General features: G+C 39.7%; 2 protein-coding genes across 3 annotated transcripts; both read right to left on the bottom strand.

Annotated features, from left to right (window-relative positions):
• Window positions 1-226: 226 nt before the first annotated feature.
• On the bottom strand, window positions 227-5696 carry LOC104222648 (uncharacterized). Of its 2 annotated transcripts, XM_009773895.2 has the most exons (8): window positions 5612-5691; window positions 5082-5172; window positions 3113-3360; window positions 2790-2945; window positions 2524-2680; window positions 1790-1932; window positions 1660-1695; window positions 227-1328 (listed from the first exon to the last, which is right to left on the bottom strand). In XM_009773895.2, exons 2-8 carry the CDS (start codon window positions 5155-5157, stop codon window positions 597-599), a joined length of 1548 nt encoding a protein of 515 aa, XP_009772197.1. In that variant the 5' UTR covers window positions 5158-5172; window positions 5612-5691; the 3' UTR covers window positions 227-596. The 2 variants fall into 2 exon arrangements, with proteins under 2 accessions (XP_009772197.1, XP_009772196.1); XM_009773894.2 differs by having other exon boundaries at window positions 5082-5696.
• Window positions 5697-6680: 984 nt separating this feature from the next.
• On the bottom strand, window positions 6681-11736 carry LOC104222647 (uncharacterized). The gene is made up of 5 exons (XM_009773892.2): window positions 11346-11736; window positions 8785-10481; window positions 7964-8164; window positions 7728-7879; window positions 6681-7642 (listed from the first exon to the last, which is right to left on the bottom strand). The coding sequence occupies exons 2-5, from the start codon at window positions 10442-10444 to the stop codon at window positions 7226-7228; spliced, it is 2430 nt and encodes an 809-aa protein (XP_009772194.1). The 5' UTR covers window positions 10445-10481; window positions 11346-11736; the 3' UTR covers window positions 6681-7225.
• Window positions 11737-23882: the final 12146 nt, after the last annotated feature.

Here is a 23882-nt window from a genome sequence, read left to right as displayed (position 1 = left end):
TTTAGAATGCTGTCATTATTTCTATGGTTATGTTGACAATACTGATGAATTGTCTTTTCTTGTTTTATTTCCATCTTCCTGAGCCGAGGGTCTATCGGAAACAGCCTCTCTGCCCTATCGGGGTAGGGGTAAGGTCTGCGTACACACTACCCTCCCCAGACCCCACTTAGTGGGACTTTACTGGGTCGTTGTTGTTGGTGGTGGTTAAGCACCGAAAACAGATGTGTAATGGAGATAGCTGGTTATTTCTTTTACCAAGTTTATGTGAGAAGAAAAAAAGCCACCCAAGTCCTTTTATCATGTTTAACTAGTAATACAAAATTGTCAGCAGCCTCTTAGCCGTCATTTTAGTGTTACATGTATGCTGAAAAGGAAAAACAGAAAATGAGGGGGGGGGGGGGGAATTGCCAAGGAACAACTATGACAACACCGGATAAAGACATCACAGATTTCTAAACAGACTTGAAGATGGAAAATTAAGCACTAATGATAATCTATTACCTGCACTATCAGCCGCTCTTCTCTAGCATATAACACTTCATGTCCCGAAATTTGTTGTTTCTTATACGAATTTTGACAGTCAAACGAAGAGTTCCTCATTGTGAATGATGCGGTTGAGCATAGTACACCATCCCAGGAGGTTGCAAAGGACGGAAATTAGGAGGTAGAGCTTGCTGAGGTAATGGTACTTGTTGCTGTTGTGCTAAAGACTGCTGCTGCTGCACCATTGACAATTGTTGCTGTGTTAAAGGCACCATTGTAGTCATATACGATGGAGGTGCTGGAGGAGGTGGTACAGACGGCAAGGCGGGAATACTCCCATAACCGTAAGGGCTCACCATTCCTGCCGATGGCTGTAAATACTGCTGGGGTGTTGGATTAGGAAGTGAATGATATTGACCCTGAGAATTTGGCATTTGACTATGCACTGTGGGATGAGGAACCAACATTGACTGATAAGGCGGAGGATTAAGTGGCTGTGCTGGCATTAAAACATTTGAATCTGATAGAGACTTTTCTGGATGTGAAATAGAATTGTTGGTGGCTGGAAGCGATGAAGTTTTTGACAGCCCGGCAGTTTTTGCCGCCTCTGCAGCAAATGAAGAGAGGACAGATGACATGATATACTGAGAGGAGCTAGAAGCTGTAAGTTTGTCAGCTACCTCAGCTGCGATTGCTGCAGCTGTCTTCTTGTTCGTTTGTCCTGCTTTTGGAGAAGTGTCATTTGATGTAGATGTTATAGCCAAAGGCTTTGAGTCTGCCACATAATCTTCATCATCAAGATGCTTCCGCATGTTGCTGGCTTCCCCCGCCTGTGCTTCTGCCACCTGAAAATCCAATAGATAAAGTTACTCATAATCTCAGTGCTTTGACTAAGAAATCATGCCACTTAATCATTTAGAAAGCTAAGTACACACTTGCCCTATTTCCAATTATTGGGAAGGCGCTCAAGAAGCAATACACCTCCCTTTCCCTCTCACCGCAATACATATTGAAGTTTTTCTTCACTTCTCTTTTTCCACCATCCAACAATCTCAAACACCTAACCCCCCCCCCCCCCCCCCCCGCAAACAAAAAAGGATAATGATAAAGCAAACAACTAACCACAGTGTAAGAAAAATAAATTGATAAGCTTAAAACTGAAAATGAGATAAAAACCTGTATCTGAGTCCGAACATTCTCTAGTTCAGATTCCTGACAAAATTAAGAAGCAATGAGTTGGACGATAAGTACAGCATGAAAATTTGTCAAGAACACTAAGACTAAACCAAATGCATTTATCACTTACCTGTTCATTTAGTGCTTCTTTTAACTGTGAAACAAGAGTCAATCTGTTTGCCTCAACAACTTTAAGTTTCTCAATACACTGTTTCAAAATATTTTCTTCCTCCTCCAGTTCTTTCGACAAGGTTTTCCTCTTTGGATCTTTTGCTGCACAAGAAAATATGACTCAATTCCCGTAGATAATTTAAAAGTAACAACTTTTTGGGAAAAGGAAAAAGAATGTAAAGAGATGTCTAATCTATCACTCTGTTTAAGGTCTCAGCCCCCTGTAACTTTATTCCTGTTTTTTAATCTCGGTGGTGTTTAGGCCAACTTGCGTGTAGCTCGACTTATCCACCAGGCAGCCTATACGGACAGCAAGTACAGGTTTCTATGGTATCATGTCCACACGGCTTGGGCAGATGGATGCACACCAAGTGTTGTAGTTGGAGTTCGAACTTGGAATCTCCACATTACTCCCATACCTCAACCTATTGGGACATAATCTAATCCTTTTTTCTGGGAAGTTATGAAAAAAAAATGGTATTTTTACACTCAGATTGATATGACTGTTTTTCTTTCAATTATTGCATTTCACTCCGCCAAATCATGACCTTCAGTATATCTTCATCATCATTTTTTTCCATGTTGATGTTTACAAAATTCAAAGTAGCAATGGCAGCAGGTTATTATCAACATAATGGAGCAATTCAGTGCAGACATGTTAACTTTGCAGTCCAATAGAGAACCAGATTATACCTTTTGTAAGGGCCATGTCAACATCCTTTTCCATCTTTCTAACATGGTGGACAGCAGACTTGCATCTGTTCATTTCTTCGTCTTCAGTAGAATGTTCGCTGATTACCAAGTGAAATGCTGACACTATTTTTTCAGCTGTTCCTCCGACGGTCAATTTCTGGTTACAAAGCAATGGTAAGAACAAGAAGTAAAAGTAAAATAAGCAAGAGACAAACGTTAAGCAATCAGTGGACATAAACAAAAGTGCCTTATGAGGAGCATGTCACCGTTTTTATGGACCGTGAGTCCCTTTTAACTATTCTGACAGAACGACTTCGCTTTCTTCCAAACTCTAATGGTGGTGGCAGCTGTTCTCCAAGCATTATATCCTTCAAGCTCTGCGTTCGAGATCCAAAAACTCTCCTTTCTTCCCAAATATTAACCTACAAACCATTTAAGCAAGATAATCAAACTACTATATCTCATTGCTCGATACTGAAACAAAAGAGCTAAAGTAGGCTGCATATTTGCCTTTTGATTTGTGCCATGTTCGTCCACAAGTTAACGTTATCGAGGTCAAAGTTCAGAAGCAAAAAGGAAGGAAGCATACCAATCTGGAAACTACATTCTTTCCATGGTCATCTCCTTTTTCGACCATCTCCTTTAGTGCTGAAGGAAGAACCTTCCAAAACTCGGTGACAAACTCATTTCCTTTACGTTTGCTGTTTTGTAGGATGTCATTTGCCAGGTACAGTAGAGGGACTTTCTGAGCCATTTCGGAACTGTGGAACTGTTTACCCCATGTTGTAACAACTAGCTCTGCTTTATCTCGGTGGAAGATGCACCAATGGGACAATGCTGCATAGAAAACCAAGATAAATGATGTTACTTAAAGGGAAACGAATATGAGTCCAAATGGAGAAGCAATAGAATATTTCCAAGTATTACCCCATCTGATGGTTTAAAAAACTCACAGCCAATATGCAACTAATGTTTTATTGATGCAACACAAATGACATCAGAAAACCCCTTTTTGTTTAATTTTCTATTCTAGCATTGCACATATTGACAGCAAAAGTGTTAAAATTGCAAGTGAGAAGCTTGAAGTACTCCATATGTCAACCCTAAAACGATACCTTATAACAATGGCATATGTATTTTATGATATAGTAATCACTAGTACAGACAAAATTACTACATTAGTACTACATTTCTTAGTAAGTTAAAAGTAGGTCAGAAGACTCAACCTTCTATTGTTAATCTACTTATGGACCTCTAGGAGAAACGCAATCTTATTCCCACCCAGATGGAGTGGGAGAAAGGTATGGTTTTTCTTTTTCCTTTTTTTTATAGTTTTTTTATTCGTATTTTTGATATAGGTAAGGTGAGAGTTGGTATAAAATGTCAACTAGTTACCGCTAAGAACTCAGAAATACACTGAAAACCTCCCGAAGAGACTGAATGAGATAACTTAACCATACAAATGCCAAAATACAATAAAGTACACAGAAGGATGTATGAGTATGACCAATTAAACTTCCAAAAGGAAGGTCTAAGGGTTATGACTTATGAAGAATTATAATGACCAATAAAGAAACAGTCAATAAGGATAATCTCCTCTTCTTTTTTGTGAATATGGTGGTGTCCGAGTGAACTTACACACACATCGACAATTCTAAATTAAACATCACTCAGGCACTATGTAATCAAACGAAGATCCCAGAGAAGCAAGACATCAAAACTATATCAAAATGATAAAAACACAAGTTTATCCATATCAATACTTTGTTTAATGATCGAATTGTGGACCTTATTTAGAGCAAAAGACAAGTGAAAGCAAAAACTCAGCAAGATCGAAGCAATTGAAGCACATGCTGTCAGTTAAGTAAAACTACTGTCACTAATCTCAATGGACAATGGCAAACGCAAGGATGTATCTAAGCAGCGCTACCATTACATCTTTCCAGATCAGAGGTCAAGTCCATCTTCGCCCATCTTTTTTTTTCTAAAAAGTATGGCCTCTATACTAAAATGGTTATTTATTTTACTTCTTCAGAGTTAAACTAAATGATATTTGACTAACATTTAAAATATCTTTTCATCGTTTTGAAACTAAATATCCGCAAATTGTAGTACTTCCCTTATTATTTTAGGCATGCCTTTTATTTCTGAAAAAAAAAAGTCGCCTAAATCCAATCTAACTCCAAAAACTGGCCAAGTTGACTCAATAAGAAAATACGACAATCAATTTGGGAAAGGACTACCAGTTCAACCTAGTTCAATGTACAGATACAAGTAAATACAGAAATCAACACCAAAAGGTTACTAAATAGTAAAAATTAGACCCCATCTATCGCCATTAAACATTCCGAATGAACCTCTAAAAGAACTTATCAGATTCATTCAAGAGAAGTGGAGGTACAAGTTCTTACTCAATTTAGTCAATTCACAAGAAAAGAACTACCAAGACCTAAATGGCACACCCGAAATTGAGTTCCAACAATATCCATTAATGAGGTAAAGAATAGGCAAGTTCAATATAAAACAGAAATACATATAAAAAAGATAAAGAAACATACTTTCAATGCACTGCTGAGTGCTGTTGAGCTTCGAAAGCTTGTCTGCAAGTATCTGCTCATTAAAAACACTATTCATCTTCCCTCTTCACCACTACAAAGTTCCAATTTTTAAGCTAAGAATTTGAACAAAGTTGCAATCTTTAAACCAAGAATTTAAACAAAGTTGCAATCATTAGCCAGGAAATCAAAATGGGTTATGATAAAACCATCCAATTGAGCAAATGCTGAGAAGAAACTGACAGCAAATCTTGGTAAATTGCATTTAAAAAGTGAAGAAAACCCTAGAAACTACCCCAAAACTAATAAAATTTCCAACTTTTTTCTAACGAAAGACAAATCAAGATTGGCAAATCACAAGATTAAGCAAAAAAAAAAATGGTGTTTGAAGGGGGATAACAAGGGTTTTGAATTAGGCAAACCCCACAAAAAGGAAAGACTAAAGAAAACCCAAAGGAGGATTTGTTTGGGGTAAGTGCAACAGAGTGAAAGAATGGAACGTAATGAAGAAAAGAGGGAGGGAAGAGAGTTACTCGCACAAGGGAGATTCTTATTTCTGCGCCTATTTTATTTTTATAATATTTTTCATTTCTGGGTTTCATCAATCATACATAGTGCAGCAGAAAATATGGTTTCCTGTTATACCGTACTACTGCTAGGTGAACTGTCTTACCGTTTATTTTTATTTTCATTTTTTTTTTTTTTTGGTTTTTAAAGAATTTTCTTCTCTTTTTTTCTTTTGTTTAGCCGTGAGTAAGGTTTTAATGGTTTTTTAAAGATCAATCAAACCAAAACCTTGTCGAACTAAATATAAGGTTATTTAGTAAAATCAAAGGGTACGATATAAATCTATAACCATATTGAATAATTTTGATAGAATTTTATATTTTTTAAAAGAATTGAGAAGATATCAAAAGAGATCCGATTAAATTTATATGTGTAAATATATGTTGTATATTAAGCAGCAAGTCACTGAAGTATGTTCATTTTTTTTTCCCCCACTTATATCACAATCTTGGTTCTTGTTAAAGAATGAGTTTGGAGTGCATAGTCTGTATTTTTGCCTTTGCTCGTAAATCAAAATCTTGGTTGAGCATGCATATATACAAGTTCTTGTAGTGAAATTAGTACTCAACGAACTTATAGTACTCTTAATTTATACTCTAGTAATTGTGTTACTTCTGTGCAAAATATTAAAAATTAACTGAATCGTATCAATAACGAGGAGAAACTGAGATTTATGACTGATTTCAACATGTCTACTTTAGGTTATACTCAATTAAGTAACTAAAATAGTATGGTATAAATTTCTTTAATTAACCAGCGAAACTGATTCATTGACACCCCTACCCCAAGCCCAAGCCGTGAGGGGGAAAAGTTATTGATATGTTTTATGAAAAATCATCTCATATAATTGAGCGCCCTTGGTACTGATAATTTATAAGATTACTTGAATAGATACAGGTGCTTTATACCGTTCTCTTCTTTACTTCTACAAAAAAAATAAAGTAAAAGCCCATAAAAAAAATTAGATTGAGAAGCCCCATAGCATATTCATAACTGATATTATTGCAGTAAAAGACTAATAATAGTTCAGTCCACTAAAACCAAACTCATGTTGATTGTTTTACTGACTACCAATAGAAGTCATGTTTGATAACAAGTAGACAAATAGAGGCAATCAGATGCCTAGGTAGTGAATAGCAAGAAGAATCCATGAACATCTGAGCAAATTATATCAATAGGACTGCACTCTAACAAAGTACACCCCAGAAACCAAGGTTCTGCTCTGAACTACACAGTAATTATAGTTCCAGAGATAACTCCGCAAGGTTTTCCATTCGACGAGACAACAGATGCAAATATTCTAAGCTCCCAAGAACTGGGGATCTGATTCGCTGAAGAAACACAACGAGCTTTATAAGAATGTCCTTGCACGAAAAAGCTATCACGGAGCCAAGGTAACACTTGCAAAAGACAACTGTCATCGAACTAGCTTCTCCAGCAACCAAACCAGAGCTTCCTACGTGCAAGACCTGCAGACCTGCAAAGATGCAATAATATGATACTCTCTTACCATTATCTTATAGTGTAAGACTGATCCATGAGAAACCGAAGATGAGCTTAGGATAAATTATAGCCTAATTCTACTGCTTGATAATCTTCCCTTGTGCCTTCAATTTTTCTGCAACTTGCTCATCAGACAAAGGCAAATAGTAAATGCGAGGTGTTGCCTTTGTCTTTCTAAAAAGATCATCCAGAGTGACAATTGGAGGGTCGAGTTTCTCAGGAAGTGGAGGTGGTGGAAGTTTCTCAGATTGAAGTTGCTTGTTCTGCATCTGTTGCCTTGGTGATGGTTGGGGCTGGGCAGAAGGTGGGGCCGCAGCCGGGATTGTGGTCACAGGAGTTGCATGAGTTGAGGGAGATTGAGATGGTGCTTCAACCTTATCTTTCACCCCCTGGGGATCAACAAACTCAGCAACAAGTAGCTTTCCTCCATGTGGAGGCCATTGCAGGTTATATACAGCATTCCGAGTTTCTACAGCTTCTTCTACAGATGCAAACTGCACAAATTCGACAGCAAGTTAAAATTCCAAGACAAACATGTTGTAGGAGGAAGAGAGAAAACCACAAAAATAGTGTGCTTACAGAAACAAAGCAGTGGGTCTTAATAGCGTCCATCCAGAAATTTGTCACTGTGCCCGTCTTGCTAAGTAGCTCTTGCACCGCTTTCAAGGTGAAAGGCCGCAGAAAATTCTCGATCAAGAGAGAATTAGTAGGCACTTTCGATGATGGAGGAACTGTTACAATCGACATAATAACATTATTCATACCATATACATCCAGAATATACTCATTCCACCATTAAAGAAGTGGCAACTCACCCACACGTTCTTTTGGTGGTTCCTCCTTTGCCACTGAATCAGATCTAAAGACACTACGTCTGAAAGAGGGCTGGAAAAAATCCTTGGGGGTAGTTGAGGCCACAGCATCACCTTTCTTGTTCTCAGGAATTTTAAGATCTTCTGAATTCCATTTACGCTGCCTCTTTACAGTATCATTGCTCCCCGCTGCTGTTCCTTGATCTACAGCAATACATAGAAGATAAGATTGGGGGCAGATCTAAGAAATTTCCAGAGCAATGACGTAAACAATAAGTGTCATTTATTTGATTCGCATAAAATAGCAAATGGCACTTAATCGGAACTGCATTGTCAGAAGACATTGGGAGGAATGAAATGTGAATACAGAAGTGTTCCTTGAAAAAGGAGCAACTGGTATATGCATAAAGCCTACAGCGAATGTTTCTCCAATCTCTGTACTCATTCTTTACACTCAAAGTATCTGCTAATAGCCAGCAAAATTACAGCTAATACGATTCTTGTGACACTTTAGCAATCAGAATCCAAAAAGAGAAAATTGCTAAGTCATAATAATTGCACTATAAGAGGACATGGGAGGTATGAAATGTCAATACAAAAGTATTCCTTGAAAAAGGAGCAACTGGGATATGCATAAAGCCTACAGGGAATGCTTCTCCAAACTCTGCACTCATCCTTTCCACTCTTAAGTATCCGCTAACAGCCAGTAAAATTAGAGCAAATAAGATTCTTGTGACACTAGCAATCAGAATCCACAAAAGAAAACTGTAAAGCCATAACAAAGTGGTAAAGAATAGCGAAACGAATTATTGCAGAAAACTTACAATGAGGTTTTCTTTTCACAGACTTCACAACGGGACCATTGTCTTCAACATTGGTATCTATATGGGCAACTGACCTAGCATCATCCAGAGAAGCAACAGATCCTACCCCCGTACTCGTGTTCACTTCAATTTCTTTCTTTCCATCTATTTTTTTCGCCGAGTCCAACTTAAAATAACCTAATTTACCCTCTGAAACATCCTCCTCAGTGGAATCATCACCAGGACTTCGGTCTAATTGCAACTTCTCTGCAGAATCCCCATTGCCATCAGTCTTCATTATATCAACATATTTATCGTTTTCGTTGCCTGGTTCTTCTACAGATACTTTCTCGTCATATGGCTCTTCAACATCCATAGGTTGTGATTTTCCATCACCAGGGTCAACACTGCTTGATGATAGCTGCACGTTATCAGGTTTAACATCTAATTCTATTTTGACATCATCAGCGATTACGTTATCCATCAGTTCTATTTTTTCATCAATTGAGACATCAGCGGAAACAGAATCAGATTTTACTTGAAACCCTAACACAGGGCTGAGCTCAGATACTTGAGTTTCCAGATTGGATGAACTGACCTTTGCCTCATCCACAGAAGAAATTGAAATGTGATTCTCCAGCTGCTCTTTTATATCCTCACTCTCATTCTGGGTTTCATATTTTTGCGAGTCTTGTCCACTTAAAGCCGTGTCAGATTCTACAACCACACCAACAGGATCACTGGTTTGCACAACACTAACTTCAGGATATTTATCGTTTTTGTTGCCTGGTTCTTCTGTAGACATTTTCTTGTCATGTGGTTCTTCAACATCCATAGTATGTGATTTTGCATCATCAGTGACATCACTGCTCGAGAATAGCTGCACCATCTCAGGTTTAACATCTAATTCTACTTCGACATCATTAGCTATTACATTATCCTTCAGTTCTATTTTTTCATCAATTGAGACATCAGTGGAAACAAAATCAGAGTTTACTTGGAACCCTAAAACAGGGCTGATCTCAGATACCTGACTTTCCAGAATGGATAAACTGACATTTTCCTCCACTAGTAAAGAATTTGAAATGGGATACTCCAGCTGCTCTTTTAAATCCCCACTCCCATTCTGGGTTTCATATTTTTGCAAGTCTTGTCCACTTAAAGCTGTGGCAGACTCAACACTCACACTGACAGGTTCACTGGTTTGCACAACACTAACTTCAGCTATCTGGTCCTCTTTGGTTGGAGCACTGGTTTCCGTATCCGCAATTTGGGCTACCAGATCCTTTTCAACCATAGTAGAAATAGCACCACCAACCGGCTCCTCAATTAAGAATTTCCCTTCATCCAATTGCACTCTGTTTTCAGCTGCATCAACCTCGCTCATTTTCTCATCCGCTTCCTTATCTGTCGTATTATCAGCATCAAAATTATCCTTAGGATTATCTGCATCAACAGATTCAGCCATTTCTTCGTCTGGCCCAGGCGCGGAATCACCACCATTCTCTGACTTAGTATGAGCAGCATCCTGCTCTTGGAGGATTGCTTCTGCTAATCGCCTTACCAACTCTTGCTTCAACCCCTTTATGGGTAGCTTACGTCTCTTAAGCTCTTCTCTTAGCTCTGTGACCTTCAACTGATCAATTGGTCGATTATCAATAACAGGATACGGTGACGACATTCTGTTTCCAGATATTAAGTTTATTCAAAAATGGTACCTGATCGAACCATCAAGAAGTCAATGAGAAGGCAAAACACGTCCAAATGTCTATGCAAGAGCACTCAAAAAGTAGAGCAAGACATCAACATTTTGGAATCTGAAACTAACAGATACTGTAACGATTAAGTTGGCTCATTAGACTGCAGAGACCATCTTACACTACAGCAACGTAAGGCCCAAGGTCTACTAAAAGAGAGAAATCAGCAGCAGAACATAATGCAAACCTAGCTCTAAAAGGATATACATAGGCCAATAACTTTTCTACCCCAGCTCATTTTCACATAAGACAAATGTAGAAAACAATGAAGCTTATTCGGAACGTGGCATGCCTAAGATAAAGGAAGCAAGAGGATATATTAAGAGAAGGTCAAAAACCAACCACTCTCTAATATGAAAACAAAACGCCTCTGTGAGGAGAACAGTAAACATAAAGCATCCCCCCTCTCCTTAGAGAAACAGATTTATTAAGGATTCCAAAAATATCAGTTCCGTGAAAGTTCTTTTTAAACAAAAATGAGTCAATCCTGAATTAGCTGAGGTCCGCTACTATGAATCCTCCATATATTATGAGAGTGAATATTACTTCTGCCTATGATACAACATGTGTAACACTGTTTTTTCATAAATACAATGTGGTGATACTCGCAGGTAAATGTATCAACTAAGCATAATAATCCAATATAAAAGAGAGAAAATTACTTCTGCCACTGATATAACTTTTTTCAAAAAATACAATGTGGTGATACTTATAGGTAAATGCATCAATTAAACATAAATAAACCTTACAAGGAAACACAATCAAAGAAAATGAAATGGGAATTCATAGTCTACTGCTAAACAATTAAAAAAGAAAGAAACTAACCTTGTAAATTAGGGCTCAGAGGCTTGAATCACTTTTATGAGTCCGTAAACACATAAAACCGAGCATCGTCAGATTAGAAACATCCAAAATTCAGAAACAAAACAACAAATGAATAAACTTTTAAAGAAAAACAAAATCAAAACAATCATTAAAAGGAAAATTTGAAACCAAAAAGGGGCTACGGGAAACTTTTCTAAGGGCGGTGACGTCAATGCAATTTCCTGTTGAAACAGTGAGGATCTAAATTAGAGATTAGGTGTTTGGGATTGGAAATTGTTGATGAAAAGAAGTGATTTTTCTTTTATAGGGTTATTGTTACGAGTGTACCGCGAAGAAGAACGGAGAGAAAGATTGTGTGTGACGACTGACGAGTGGACGGCAGAAGAACATTGAGATCGACGGTCTATGATTCCAATATTACCCTTAGGGGTCGTTTGGTAGGGTGTATAAGAATAGTGCAGAATAAGGTGTATTAGTAATGCACAGATTAGTAATGCATGAGTTAGTAATGCAAGCATTAGTTATGCAGATATTATTTCTTATCTACTGTTTAGTGTGGTGTATTAAAACTATAATGCATTGCATAATTTTTAAGAAAAATAATTGTTTATAAAAATGTCTTCCACATTCTCTAGCTTTAAGGGACTTTAAGGATAGTTTTGTTTTTTAACCATACTAATGCATGCATTAATAGCCTTGGTATTTACTAATGTCATGGTTTTGCATGCATTACTTATACATAGAATAATACCAAGTACGATGTATAATTAATACAGATTGAAAAAATATACTAAACAAGATACTAGTAATGCATAGAGTTAATGCTTGCATTACTTTTTTTAATACCTCCTACCAAACAACCCCTTACTTTTTAACCAAAATTACTGTTAGATGGGTTTTTTCAGGATGGAATCGCCACTCTTGGGCCATTAATTTCTCTTCTTTCGTAAAAATTTCCTCGGGAAGCCACTTTCAACCTGCTATTTAACGTAGAACAGTTAACATAAATAGTGGCTCTGCTTAAACTAAAAATAGTTAGTAAATTTTATATTATATATTTTATGTTAAATCTTCTAAATGTGATCCCTTTAATGTATCCCCTGTTTTATTAATTGTGTGCACAGCTGGCCATATTATGGATAAAGGGGATCTCAAAAGACTTTCTTGCCCTTAAGTTTGGCCAAACCTAATTGTTACCTATCTTTGTGCAGTCACATTCGTTTATAACTTCTGTTCGTCTAAATAGTGATCTTCGGCCTGTCAATAGATTCTCTGAAATGGAATTTTACTTTTTTCCTTATGTTATTCTGTTTAACGTAGTACCATGAATTTAGCTGCAATAAAGTGAGAGAAGAATGTGAGAGAGACTAGGCATGTTGAATTTTTTTTGGTCATAACATATGAAATATAGCACTTTGCTTTTTCCTTCTTCGTCTTCTTCAGTTGTGCTACCATGAGTATCGCCTGAGTTGAATCAGCTGCAGAGTTGCTCATCGTCGATGCATTAACTTTGATACTGTTGATTCCACCATTGGGCTAAATTATGTATATTCTTTGGGATTAAGGTAGTAGTTAGCACTCTTAATTGTTGGTTTATTTTTTCAAAGATAATATTGTCACTGTGTCTGTTGGACTCTTCATATGAGATAAATTTAATTTCAGACATGAACAAAATATTGGACATATAGCAGTGGTAACTTCAGACATATGGGTCTGGGTATTGTTAAGTCCAGTGGCATAGTCAGAAATTCCGTCAAGGGTGTTCAAACTTTAAACAAGTCAATATTTTTTTTGTCAATGAATAGTGTACCAAATTTTTGGATCAAACTATGCAACATTTATCCAAACAAAAAAAACTATTAATAGAACTATAATTTTATTAATCAAAATTAAAATAACAAAAAGACAACATCAAAAATTTTACTAATAAAGTAAGCATACAACCAAAGGAAAGCGAGAGCTAAGAGAATTTGTAGTTTGTGGAAATTTCTTGTTGATGAAATTTTTGTAGAGTTTAACTTTTAAATTATTAAATTTATGTAAGAAATAACTTATAGTTAAAAAAATTACTTTTAAGATTAGTTGTTTAACAAGTTCTAAGTTTTAAGAGTTATTTTATTAGGAATTTTTTAGATTGAACAAAAATCAAATAGACCACACATGGTGGTTTCTGTTTAGTTTTGGCAAATAAAATGGGCAGAATTTTGAACCCGTGAACAATATATCACTTTGAACACCCTGAACTATTTGACTGCCTCACTGAACTGTATTAAGGGTGTTGATAATGTAATATATAACCATATAGAGTAGTATTTAACTTATATAAAGAGTATAATTTTTCGGCGAAGGATGTGCGCTTGACCACCCTTGGCATAGGGTGGCTATGCCACTGGTTAAGCTTAACTTTAGTCCCAAATGTCTAAAATTCGTAGTCAAATATTGGAAGTTCATACTCAAATTTCAGAAGTTGATACTAGTATGAAGTTCAAAGTTTCAAAAATGTCTGAAGTTTACCTAAGTTCATACCAAAATATCTGAAGTTCAAATACCAATTTCTGAAGTTCATACAAAATATCTGAAGTTATACCTCAGACTATTAGATGCATATTTTTCCCATAATTTTTTGGTTTAAATAAAGCAGTGGACATACACAATAACCATGGTTTTTGTGTGATCATGATAAATTAGTGAATCGGTTCAAAACATGACATAGTTTTTTTAGTTGAAAAAACAAAAAAGCTTTCTGCTCACACATTGCTTTTATAGTTAATACTAGGTGGTGATAGCCCGTGCCAGCACGGGCCCAATACTATAAAAGTTGGTATTATTATTTTTCCTTAACTTTATTTTGATATGAATGATAATAAAAAAAATAGATGCATGTAACTTCGTTTTGAAATAAAATAGCAAAAAAAAAAAAGGAATAGATGCATGTAAAAAATAAACGAAATCAGATATAGACAATGTCATTGGACATCATTTTAATACATTTTGAAAAAAATATCCACTCATAGATGTGGTTACCAAATGATATATTATTTATATCCATGGGAGCACAATAACAATGTACATGAATAACAGTTGAAAATACCATGTCTTCCCTTATAATCAGCCACAATAGAGGTAAATTAGGCATAAGCTTGCACGGAGTTTAGGCTTGACTCTTGAGGATCTTTACGGTCTTGCAGGTGAAATCAGGGTTATTTCTTCTATATATGACCTCTATTCTTTGAATGCCCATAATAGCAAAAGACCAATCAAACCTTCTAGACAAGCAGAGTGTTTACCTTGAAAATGGTAATTACAATTAGATTTGATTTTGTGGTTCTAAAAATATGTGATTTATTTTTATGCTAGTTGTTAGGCAGTAGATGCTAAGCGTGAGACTAGAAAATGAGATAAGAACTTGAAAGCAGTATGTTTAAGCAAACCGATGGTTGAGAATTGGGCCCTCGAGCCAGGTTATACGGGACCTCGAGGTCGAGCTAGGTACTAAGTTATGGACAGACGATGAAGGACTAACAGTTTTGAGAGCTTTGATGAAGGCTCTTTACGATCAATAATGAGTAATAAATGAAGAACAATTAATGAAACACAATAAATGTAAGCAATGAATGTAAGTAATAGAATCAAGGGAGAATGTGTTTAAGTTAGAAAGCAGAGAATGTTTTTGTATTGAATATTGTATATATCCTCCTTACAAAATGATAAGGATCCCCTTTATATATGAGGGGAAATCCCAACATAGTACAAAATGCATTTATTACAAAGATATATGGTTGGTACAGCCATTTAATGCCACGGTATGGGCTTATACTAGCCTAATAGACTTGGTTAGCCCAAATCACGTGCCTTGGGAACTTCCTGTTTTTCCATTATAACTACCGATCTGCACTGCCTCGAGGTCAAACATTGATAGCCCCTCGGGGTTAAAACTCCACCATTGTCTCGAGCCTTTGGAGATGTGCCTACGAAGTGTCATAATGACCATAAAATCGGACCTTCTGATTTTTACCACATATAGATAGTCCCCGCATTTCTTAGAATGAAAATGATAAGAAACGGTCTTGATATTGACTTCCTCGAGCCTCTCATGATGACGTCATGCTTATGACATAAGCTTTTGCGATAACTAAAACGTCCCACCGGTTCATCTTTCTAGAAGTGTTCAATGCACCGCCGGTTTATTTTCTCAAAGCGATAATATCGTCGTCGATCCGTCTCCCAAAAAGCATTGATTGCGCTTGTTGATACGTTTCCCGAAGGCATTAATTGCGCCGTCGGTTACGCTACCACCTTTCTAAAATGGAATATTTCTTGAACCAAAACTCCATCCAGTCATTCTTCAACAGCCTTTAACTCTTTTCTTCTCTTCATCCTCATCCAACTCTATTTTCCATGTTTCAAGCCCGTGACCATAAGGTCACACGACAACGTTCTTGCCAGTTATGTCCTGGCTCTTTCTCAGAGCTTTCCCCCACCGAGTGGGGTCGCACTGGTTTGTTGTTGTTGTTGTTGTTGGCCTAAAATAATGAGAAAGGGGCTTCAAACTATTCCCGTATTAGAGGATATGTGGATCATGAACTTCTGCTCATCTTTCTTAACTTCAACCTGGTGTGGCGCTTCACTCCTTTTACTTTCCATGGAGTGAGGTGGTGACATCTACTATATTTTGCATCCCATACCGGTGCGATGTCTCAAGATATGGCTTCCTAATAGTAGTGCCGGTGAGACCCATACCCACTAAAATTTTCACCAAGCCACAATTTTCCATGCCTTTCAAAAACTTTTGCTCTTTGATAGGCTACAGCCTCTTCCTCATCTTTTTCTGCTTCTTCGAGATTCTTGAAGATGCCTTTGGAATATCGAAATGGGGTCCCCGAGGAAATGGTTCTCACAGATATTGCTTCCGAAGATGAACCTCCGAGAATAGATTAGAATTTTAGCTGTTATTTTTTGCTTCTTTGTTTCTATATAAGGACCCCTCGTGAGCTTTTGTAATTATCGTTTATTAATACAAAACTGTTTCTTCAATTTGTCTTTGATTTTTGTTGGATTTCCCTTTGTCTGCGTTTGTAAAGAATCTGAACATGTGACTTTACCGATCGGTCCAAATACCGGACCCGGGCGTAGGTATTCCCTTGGTTCTTGATTGGTTAATATGATATTCCCTGAAACCCTTTGTCGTTCCTCGGACTAAGTTCAGGTTGACTTGATACAAACTTAGGCCACCGGGACCCCTGACTTCAAATTGAGTGAGAGTAGGGCTTCGAATTTTAGAACGAAATTTAGCCTTTTAGGCCCCATTGATAGTCATCGAGGGAGAATTTGCTCAATCATCTGAGAATAAAGATAGCCCTTAGACTTTCACAAACAGTCCCCGAGTGAGAGTTTGCTTGAGCCCAGGCGGCCTAAAAAACTTGATTTGAACTTAGAGTGAAGATAGTCCTAAGGCGTTATAGATAGACCCCGGATAAGGATATGCTTGGACTCGGATGGCCCCTGGACCAAAGTAACCAAGAGAGCGTTTAACTTGATCTGAAGGCGAAAATAGCCCTGAGGCTTTATAAGTAATTCTCGAGTAAGAACTGGTTCGGGCTCAGGTAGCCCGAAGGCTAAAGAATCGGGTGAATGACTCGCACTTGTAATAGCAGAGATCCTCGAGATAGGGTACCACCTCGAGGTTAGGTTTATATGAATAGTTCCTTAGAGCCCAATTTTATTTGATAGAGGTCCTCGAGATCGGGCACCATCTCGAGGCTAGGTTGGCATTGATGGCTCCTTAGAGCTTACCGTTATGGTAACAGAGATCCTCGAGATCGGGCACCATCTCGAGGCTAGATTGGCATGGGAATTTTTGATCCCTTGAACATTGTATGACAGTGTCATTCGTATGGCTCGGCCACAGAGCGACCGAGATGGTCCCGCTGGTATACTTCCCCGAAAGTGATAATGGTCTAGTTAGAATTAATTGGCCTTCAGAGTAGGCGGACAATCTACGCTTTCTTTATATATGAGTTCGCTCTCCCCTTATTTGAGGGTTCCGCTACTTTGAGCAGCTGTCATTTTTATAGAGCTCTCCTTCCTTGCATCAACCTTTTCATCATTTTAATTCAAAGTTTTCGCCTGGATTTTCATTTTCCTTATCTTGTTTTATCATAGCCTTGGCTGCTACGCCCAAATCCATTCACCAAGAAGAGGAGTGTTCCGCTACTGCTTCCCGCTCAATCGGTGGTACACCGCCGATGTCTGGCGAGCTAACCTCAAGATGCTCTATCTCGAGGAGGGACCTTTCATTAGAGAGACCTCCCAATGTTGAGGGCCATTGGGATCATGCATCAAGGTTCACTTCATCAATAAGATAGGGACACCTTGAGACAGTGAGAAGAGACTGCGGATGGGGAGAAAAGGTGGTACTGCATGTACCTTCCCCGAAAGAGAACATCACGGCTAATACAGAGGGGTTTTTGAATGTATACACGTACCCCTTCACGTTGGGCCCTCTCGATAGAGTCGTGCTTGACTTCTGTCGAAGATATCTGGCTACCCTGGCACAGGTTCACCCGTCGTTCTGAAGGATAGTGCTGATGATGAGGTTCTTTATGGAAGAAGTCGGGCTCGAGTTTACCCTTAGCCATCTCATTAGATTGTACCGACCCTTTCATTGCCGAAGCCTAATAGCTTTGTAATGCCAATCCACCAGGCCCTTTGTTGTCGATGATGAAGAAGATGGGGACCAAGGTGGATGAATTGATTCGTCCGAGTGAGGACTGTCGATATTATCCCAAGAAATGGAATGTCACACGTAAGTGGTACACTTGTGTTTTTATCGTTTTTGCTTATGGTAGAGACAAATTCTGTAAAGACGCTTTCCTTTTATTTTGCAGCAACCCCGTGGATGCCATACGAGGTCCTCGACCTAACGTATTGGGCTTGGAAGCTGGTAGACCACTCGACCTATGATGAGCGTAAGTGGCAAGATCTATCCAAGGGTAGATGAGAGGCAAAACACCACGGTACGTGCTGCGTGGTTTTCTTTCTTTGGAGTATACTTTCCTCAATGTATACTAACTCCATCATCACAGGCATTGGAGAATTTCCTGAGGTGAGATCATGCTCCCTCGGAGAGGATGAGGGATCGTCGGCTCCGGGACCGAGGAATAATAACAAATGGAAGGAACCCTCGCAGGGCGAAGGTGCTCATAGCGAGACAAGTCCTGCCCGGAGGCCTAGAGAAGATGTCTCGGCTGATCCTGCAATGCCCGAGGCTTCTGGCCTTAGAAAAATGGTTCCTCCTTTGCCGTCGTCTTCTTTTTCCATCGAAGGTACTTCGAGGGACAAGGATTCTTTATCGTCGTCTTCTCTTCCCGTCGAAGGTACTTCGAGGGGTGTTCGAGGCCAGGAGCCGCCTGACTCAAGCGATGTCTCGAATGATCACATTCCTATTGGGAGCGGTTCTGCTGGGGCCGATGAGACCAGGCCTGTAGGTGTGCATTCGACCTTTGAGGAGGCTCGACGGCTCTGTTCCGTGGTGAGTTTCAACCTACTATATTAGTTTTTCAGTTTTGCACTTCCACTTTCTTATTGAACTCCTTTTTTGTAGGCCTTTGACAAGCTCAAGTCAGAGCTGCTTCGTCGTGAAGCCAGGTTGCAAAAAGCCTTGGATGGGGAGAAATCCCTCAGGCTTCTTTGTGACAAAAGGGGAGAGGAGTTAGTATACCTGCGGTATGAGGCAAATCGAAGTCTGAACTACGAAAGCCATTTTGAGAAACAGGTAACCTTTGCTTCGAGGGAATGCATGCTTCTTCTTCTATCCTCAGAAATATTTCGATGCTTCAGCTGCAGAGTAAGACAGATGATCTGGAACGCCTTTGGGGCAAGGTTGGCCAGGCCAAGTATGAGTGTAACGGGCTAAGGGCTTAGATAGATGCCCATATTGCGGCCAAGAAGAATGCTTTAGCCAAGGTTTCTGCTCTCGAGGTACAGCTCCAGAACGCCCGTGAAAACAGGTCGGTCCTGCTCTGAGTATGACCTTTTGGAGATGAAGGCCGAGGCCGTGGACGCTCGGGCTGAAACTGAAAAGATTCAGGCTAAGGCCGACAAGAAAGTGGTCGTCTATTTAAAAGATGCTGCTGACGCTTGTGCTGAGCTGAGAGAGGCTTCCGATCGAGAGAGCAGAAGCAATGAATATGCCCGGTGCAAATCTTGGAGGGAAACCCTCGAGGAGATCCATGCTAGGGGCTTCGATCTCTCAGAAGAGATTGAGCAAGCCAAGGCGGATGAATATGACGCTAAGTTCCCTGTATCTGATGCCGAAGATAACGGAGAAGAGGCCGATGGGGCCTTAGTTCCCGAGGGGAAAATGGACTAGGCTTTTTTCTTTTGATTATTTGTACAGGGCTCTCAGAGAGCTTTTGTAAATATAGCCTTGCATTGTTTCATGTATGCATATATAAAGAAACCTTTCGGTTTTCTCCTTCCATGAATTTCTATTTGCTTGTGCATGTCTTTCTTTGTCTTGAGTTTTGACGTTTGTCAATGACTATCCAACCGAATTGGCCTTCGAGTAAAAACCCTTAGGTTTATAATTCGGCCCCGAAGCTTGTCAGGCTGGCCCCATAGGCTCTTACGCGTAGGGTCGGTACGACCTTTAACATAGGCTAGTGACAGTGGCTCTTATGCGTTTGGTCGTTAGGACCTTTAATTTTAAGCTGGTGATAGTGGCTCTTACACATTGGGTCGGTACGACCTTTAATTTTAAGCCAGCGACAGTGGTTCTTACGCATTTTGTCGGTACGACCTTTAATTTTAAGTTAGCGATAGTGGCTCTTATGCATTTGGTCGGTACGACCTTTAATTTTAAGCTGGCGACAATGGCTCTTACGCATTGGGTCGGTACGACCTTTAATTTTAAGCTGGCAAAGTGGCTCTTACGCATTGGGTCGGTACGACCTCAAATGTGGACTTTATTTTTCCTCGCTAAAGACTTTTTGAAGTTTTTGTGTTCGCCCGACTTTTCAACGGTTCGATAAGAACCTCGATTGTGAGCTGTTATGTAGCAATAAATGAGAACCTCGGGAGGTTTCACTCGATGGCCGATTTGTTTCGAAGCCTATTGTTTGGAGCTGATATGATCAAAGCTCTTTTGCTTATGCCGAGGGTAGCCTCATTAACCGGTTCTTTTCGAAATTTTTTCGAAGTAATTTAAGGCCTGTGATTTTATAGCGACAGTCTGGCGTCCTCGAGTCACGTGAGTTTGGCCGGAGCCTTGTGATCGTAGTCATTGCATTTGGCCGTAGCCTTTCAGTCCCCGAGTGACGTAGTTTCGGCATTTACATCAAGGGTATGCCTTTTTAGGGGTCTTGCAATTTCGAATGTATAGCCTTAACTTTAAGATCGAGATTATGCCTTTTGTAAGGTCTTATAATTTTTGACATGCCTTACTTGAGGTCTTATAGATAAGTTACTTGGTACAAGTATGGTTCCTACCTTATTGAGGTCTTATATATTAGTTACTTGGTACAAGTATGATTCATGCCTTGCTTGAGGTCTTACAGTTTTGGTATTTCCTTTTGGAGGTCTTACGAGCTCGAGGTTGTCCGCACAGGGCCTTATGGCCTCGAGTTTTTGATAGCTTGATGGGTGACAATCGGCGACAGTCCCCGAGACATCGAGCGCTCTTTTGGATCTAGAGCCGTTCTTTGTAAACTTTGGTGTTGCCTTGTTGAGGGCTTTACGAGTTTGAAGTTTTTAACCCGGAGGTCTTACCGCTTCGAGTTTTTGACGTCAGTCCTCGAGTGTTTGGGGAATTTAAGGCCCTGGAGCCGTTTCTTGTAAAAGTAACATACTTGAAGCGCGAAGCGTTTTTGGTGGTAAAATATGCTCCTTTGATTACTTGGTACAAGTATACATGTTTTTGCCATCAAGGGCTCAATTATTCTATACGGACACGATTCATTCGACCGTTTGGCCCAATACATCATTTTCCTATCGAAACCCTTTTTGGCTCATCTTGACTTCTTCGAGAAGGTGATCTTCCTTGGGGTTGCCCCCCAGTGTTCGAGGTTGATTGAAGATAAGCCTTGAATACTTGTTATGTTCTCCTTAGGTAGCATATGGATATTGCTTCGTTAAAAACCTTGTCGGTAAAACCCTTCTTGGGATAAAACCCGATCGAAGGAAAAAAGTGCAACGTATGCTTTGAAACCTAAGGTCTTCGAGCTAGATAGCGCTTCGATTATACTGATCGGACACCTGCACAAAGGTTAGTGTAAGGTGTAAATAAAAAAGGAGGATGGTTATACTTAGTGGTGATGGCGCTTTGAGCCTCGATATGCTTCAAACGTTTGATATGGGGACTCAACACGATCCTTTGTTTGTTTTACTCGGGTGTAACCAAGAATGTGTCTCGTGATTGCTACTTCACTGTTTGCTTATCCCATGGCTCCTTCGATGTTGAAGGCATCGATGTCGGTACCACATTGTGCACCGCAAACATGTCCCTCGCTGCATATTGTTCCCCATTTACGGTGTTTATTCCATCTTTTGTCGGAAACTTCATCATTTGATGAAGGATTGATGGTACTACTATCATGTAGTGTATCCATGGCCTTCCGAGCAAGGTGTTGTACCTCATATCTCCTTCGATGACATGAAATTTAACATTTTTGGTCGTGCTAGCCACGTTGAGCGGAAGGGTGATTTCCCCTTTCGTTGTTTTGCTCGCCATGTTAAATCCGTTGAGGACTCGATAGGCGAGCACGATCTGGTCGAGCAGTCCGAGCTGCTCCACCACCCTCGACCTGATAATGTTGACCGAGCTACCTAGATCCACAAGCACACGCTTAATTTGAAATGTATTCACAAGAAAAGAAATTACCAAGGCATCGTTATGAGGTTGAGATAGGGCCTCGATGTCCCCGTCACTGAATGTGAGAGCATCTTCGGGTATATAACCCCGAGTTCGCTTCTCCCTGGTAATGGATATTTTTATTCTTTTGACAATGGGTTCCTACGGGATGTCGATTCCTCCAACGATCATGTGGATGACATGCTATGGCTCATCTGTTTCATTTTTCCCATTCGCCTCTCATTCCTGAAACTGATTTTTGGTTCGGTCTCTAAGGAACTCTCGGGGATGCCCTTTACTGAGTAGCCGAGCTACTTTTTCTCGGAGCTTCCTACAATCTTCGGTCCCATGACCATGTGTGCCATGAAATTAGCACACTAATTTGGGTTCCTCTGTGACGGATCTGATAGCACAGGTCTTGGCCACTTGGTGTCTCTGATTTTATCGATGGCAGATACGATGTCTGAAACGTCAACGTTTAAGTTATATTACGACAAGCAGGGTGCCTCCGTCGGTCCTGTGTGTCTGTCAAATCTGGCTCTGCTTACGAGTCCCTGAGGATTCTGACCTCGATTTGTCCTTCGATCATTTCGGGGTATGTTGTGCCTTGGGGTGTTTCTCCTATCTTCGGTGTATGGTTGGTACCTTTCTTTGTTTGGCTTTGGCTCCTTTGCTAGGATTCTGCTTGGATATACTGAGCCCGAAGGGGCTCCCAGTTGGTTGTCCTCGATCCTAATCTTCGACTGATATCGGTTGTGGACATCCGGCCAAGTCACAGCGGGATATTCAACCAAATTCTGCTTCAGCTGCTTCAAAGCCACCGAGTTTCGTTCGTTCAAACCTTGGGTAAAGGCCTATATGCCCAGTCATAGGAGACTGGTGGTAATTCCATTCGCTCCATTTGAAAGCGAGATACGAACTCCCGCAACATTTTGTTTTCTCTTTGTTTGATTTTGAAGACATCGGATTTCCTTGTAGCCACCTTGATGGCACCGACATGTGCCTTTATGAAAGAATCTGCTAGCATGGCAAATGAATCTATCGAATTTGGAGCTAGGTTGTGATACCACATCATGTCCCCTTTCGAAAGTGTTTCTCCGAACTTTTTTAGCAGGACGGATTCGATCTCGTCACCCCTCAGGTCGTTGCCCTTCACCGCACAAGTGTAAGTAGTGACGTGCTCGTTGGGGTTCGAGGTTTCGTTGTACTTCGGAAGGTCAGACATTCTAAATTTCTTTTGGATGGGCTTTGTAGCGGCATTTGATGGGAACGACTTTTGTACGAATTTCTTTGAATCAACACCCTTCAGGATCGGGGGTGCGCCCGGGATCTGGTCGACCCTTAAATTGTAGGTCTCCACCTTTTTGTCGTTAGCTTCTATCATCTTTTCGCCCGATTCAATCCTCTTTGTGAGGTTCTCGAGCATCTTCATAATAGCGGGGTCGGCTGCTAACCTATTGTTACTCGATCTTTTTGGTACCTTTTCGGCTCGAGGAGCTGTTTCCGGTGCTGCTGTGCTTTGAGTTTTTTGGTGGCTTTGCAGTTGAGTAATCGCCAGCTGTTGTACTTGTAACATCTCAAAAATAATGTGAAGGTTAACCACTTGTTCCCCTCATGCTGGGATTTCCTGAGCTTCTTGTTGGTTTTCTTGGCATATACTCCTATTAGTGTTGGAGCTTACATCGATG

The sequence above is a fragment of the Nicotiana sylvestris genome, chromosome 5 (assembly GCF_000393655.2).
Source record: "Nicotiana sylvestris chromosome 5, ASM39365v2, whole genome shotgun sequence".
Lineage (NCBI taxonomy): Eukaryota > Viridiplantae > Streptophyta > Magnoliopsida > Solanales > Solanaceae > Nicotiana > Nicotiana sylvestris.
Note: the sequence above shows the minus strand (reverse complement) of the source record. Positions and strands in the feature narration are given on the sequence as shown.

Excerpts from the sequence above, each read along its gene's own strand:
- LOC104222648 (XM_009773894.2), bottom strand. The coding sequence starts at position 5,157 with ATGAATAGTGTTTTTAATGAGCAGATACTTGCAGACAAGCTTTCGAAG. Across the intron at positions 2,946-3,112 it reads AGAATGTAGTTTCCAGATTG|GTTAATATTTGGGAAGAAAG; the intron begins GTATGCTTCCTT and ends AATGGTTTGTAG. Across the intron at positions 1,933-2,523 it reads TGACATGGCCCTTACAAAAG|CAAAAGATCCAAAGAGGAAA; the intron begins GTATAATCTGGT and ends TTTCTTGTGCAG.
- LOC104222647 (XM_009773892.2), bottom strand. The coding sequence starts at position 10,444 with ATGTCGTCACCGTATCCTGTTATTGATAATCGACCAATTGATCAGTTG. Across the intron at positions 7,880-7,963 it reads ACCACCAAAAGAACGTGTGG|TTCCTCCATCATCGAAAGTG; the intron begins GTGAGTTGCCAC and ends CGATTGTAACAG. Across the intron at positions 7,643-7,727 it reads AGACCCACTGCTTTGTTTCT|TTTGCATCTGTAGAAGAAGC; the intron begins GTAAGCACACTA and ends GAATTTGTGCAG.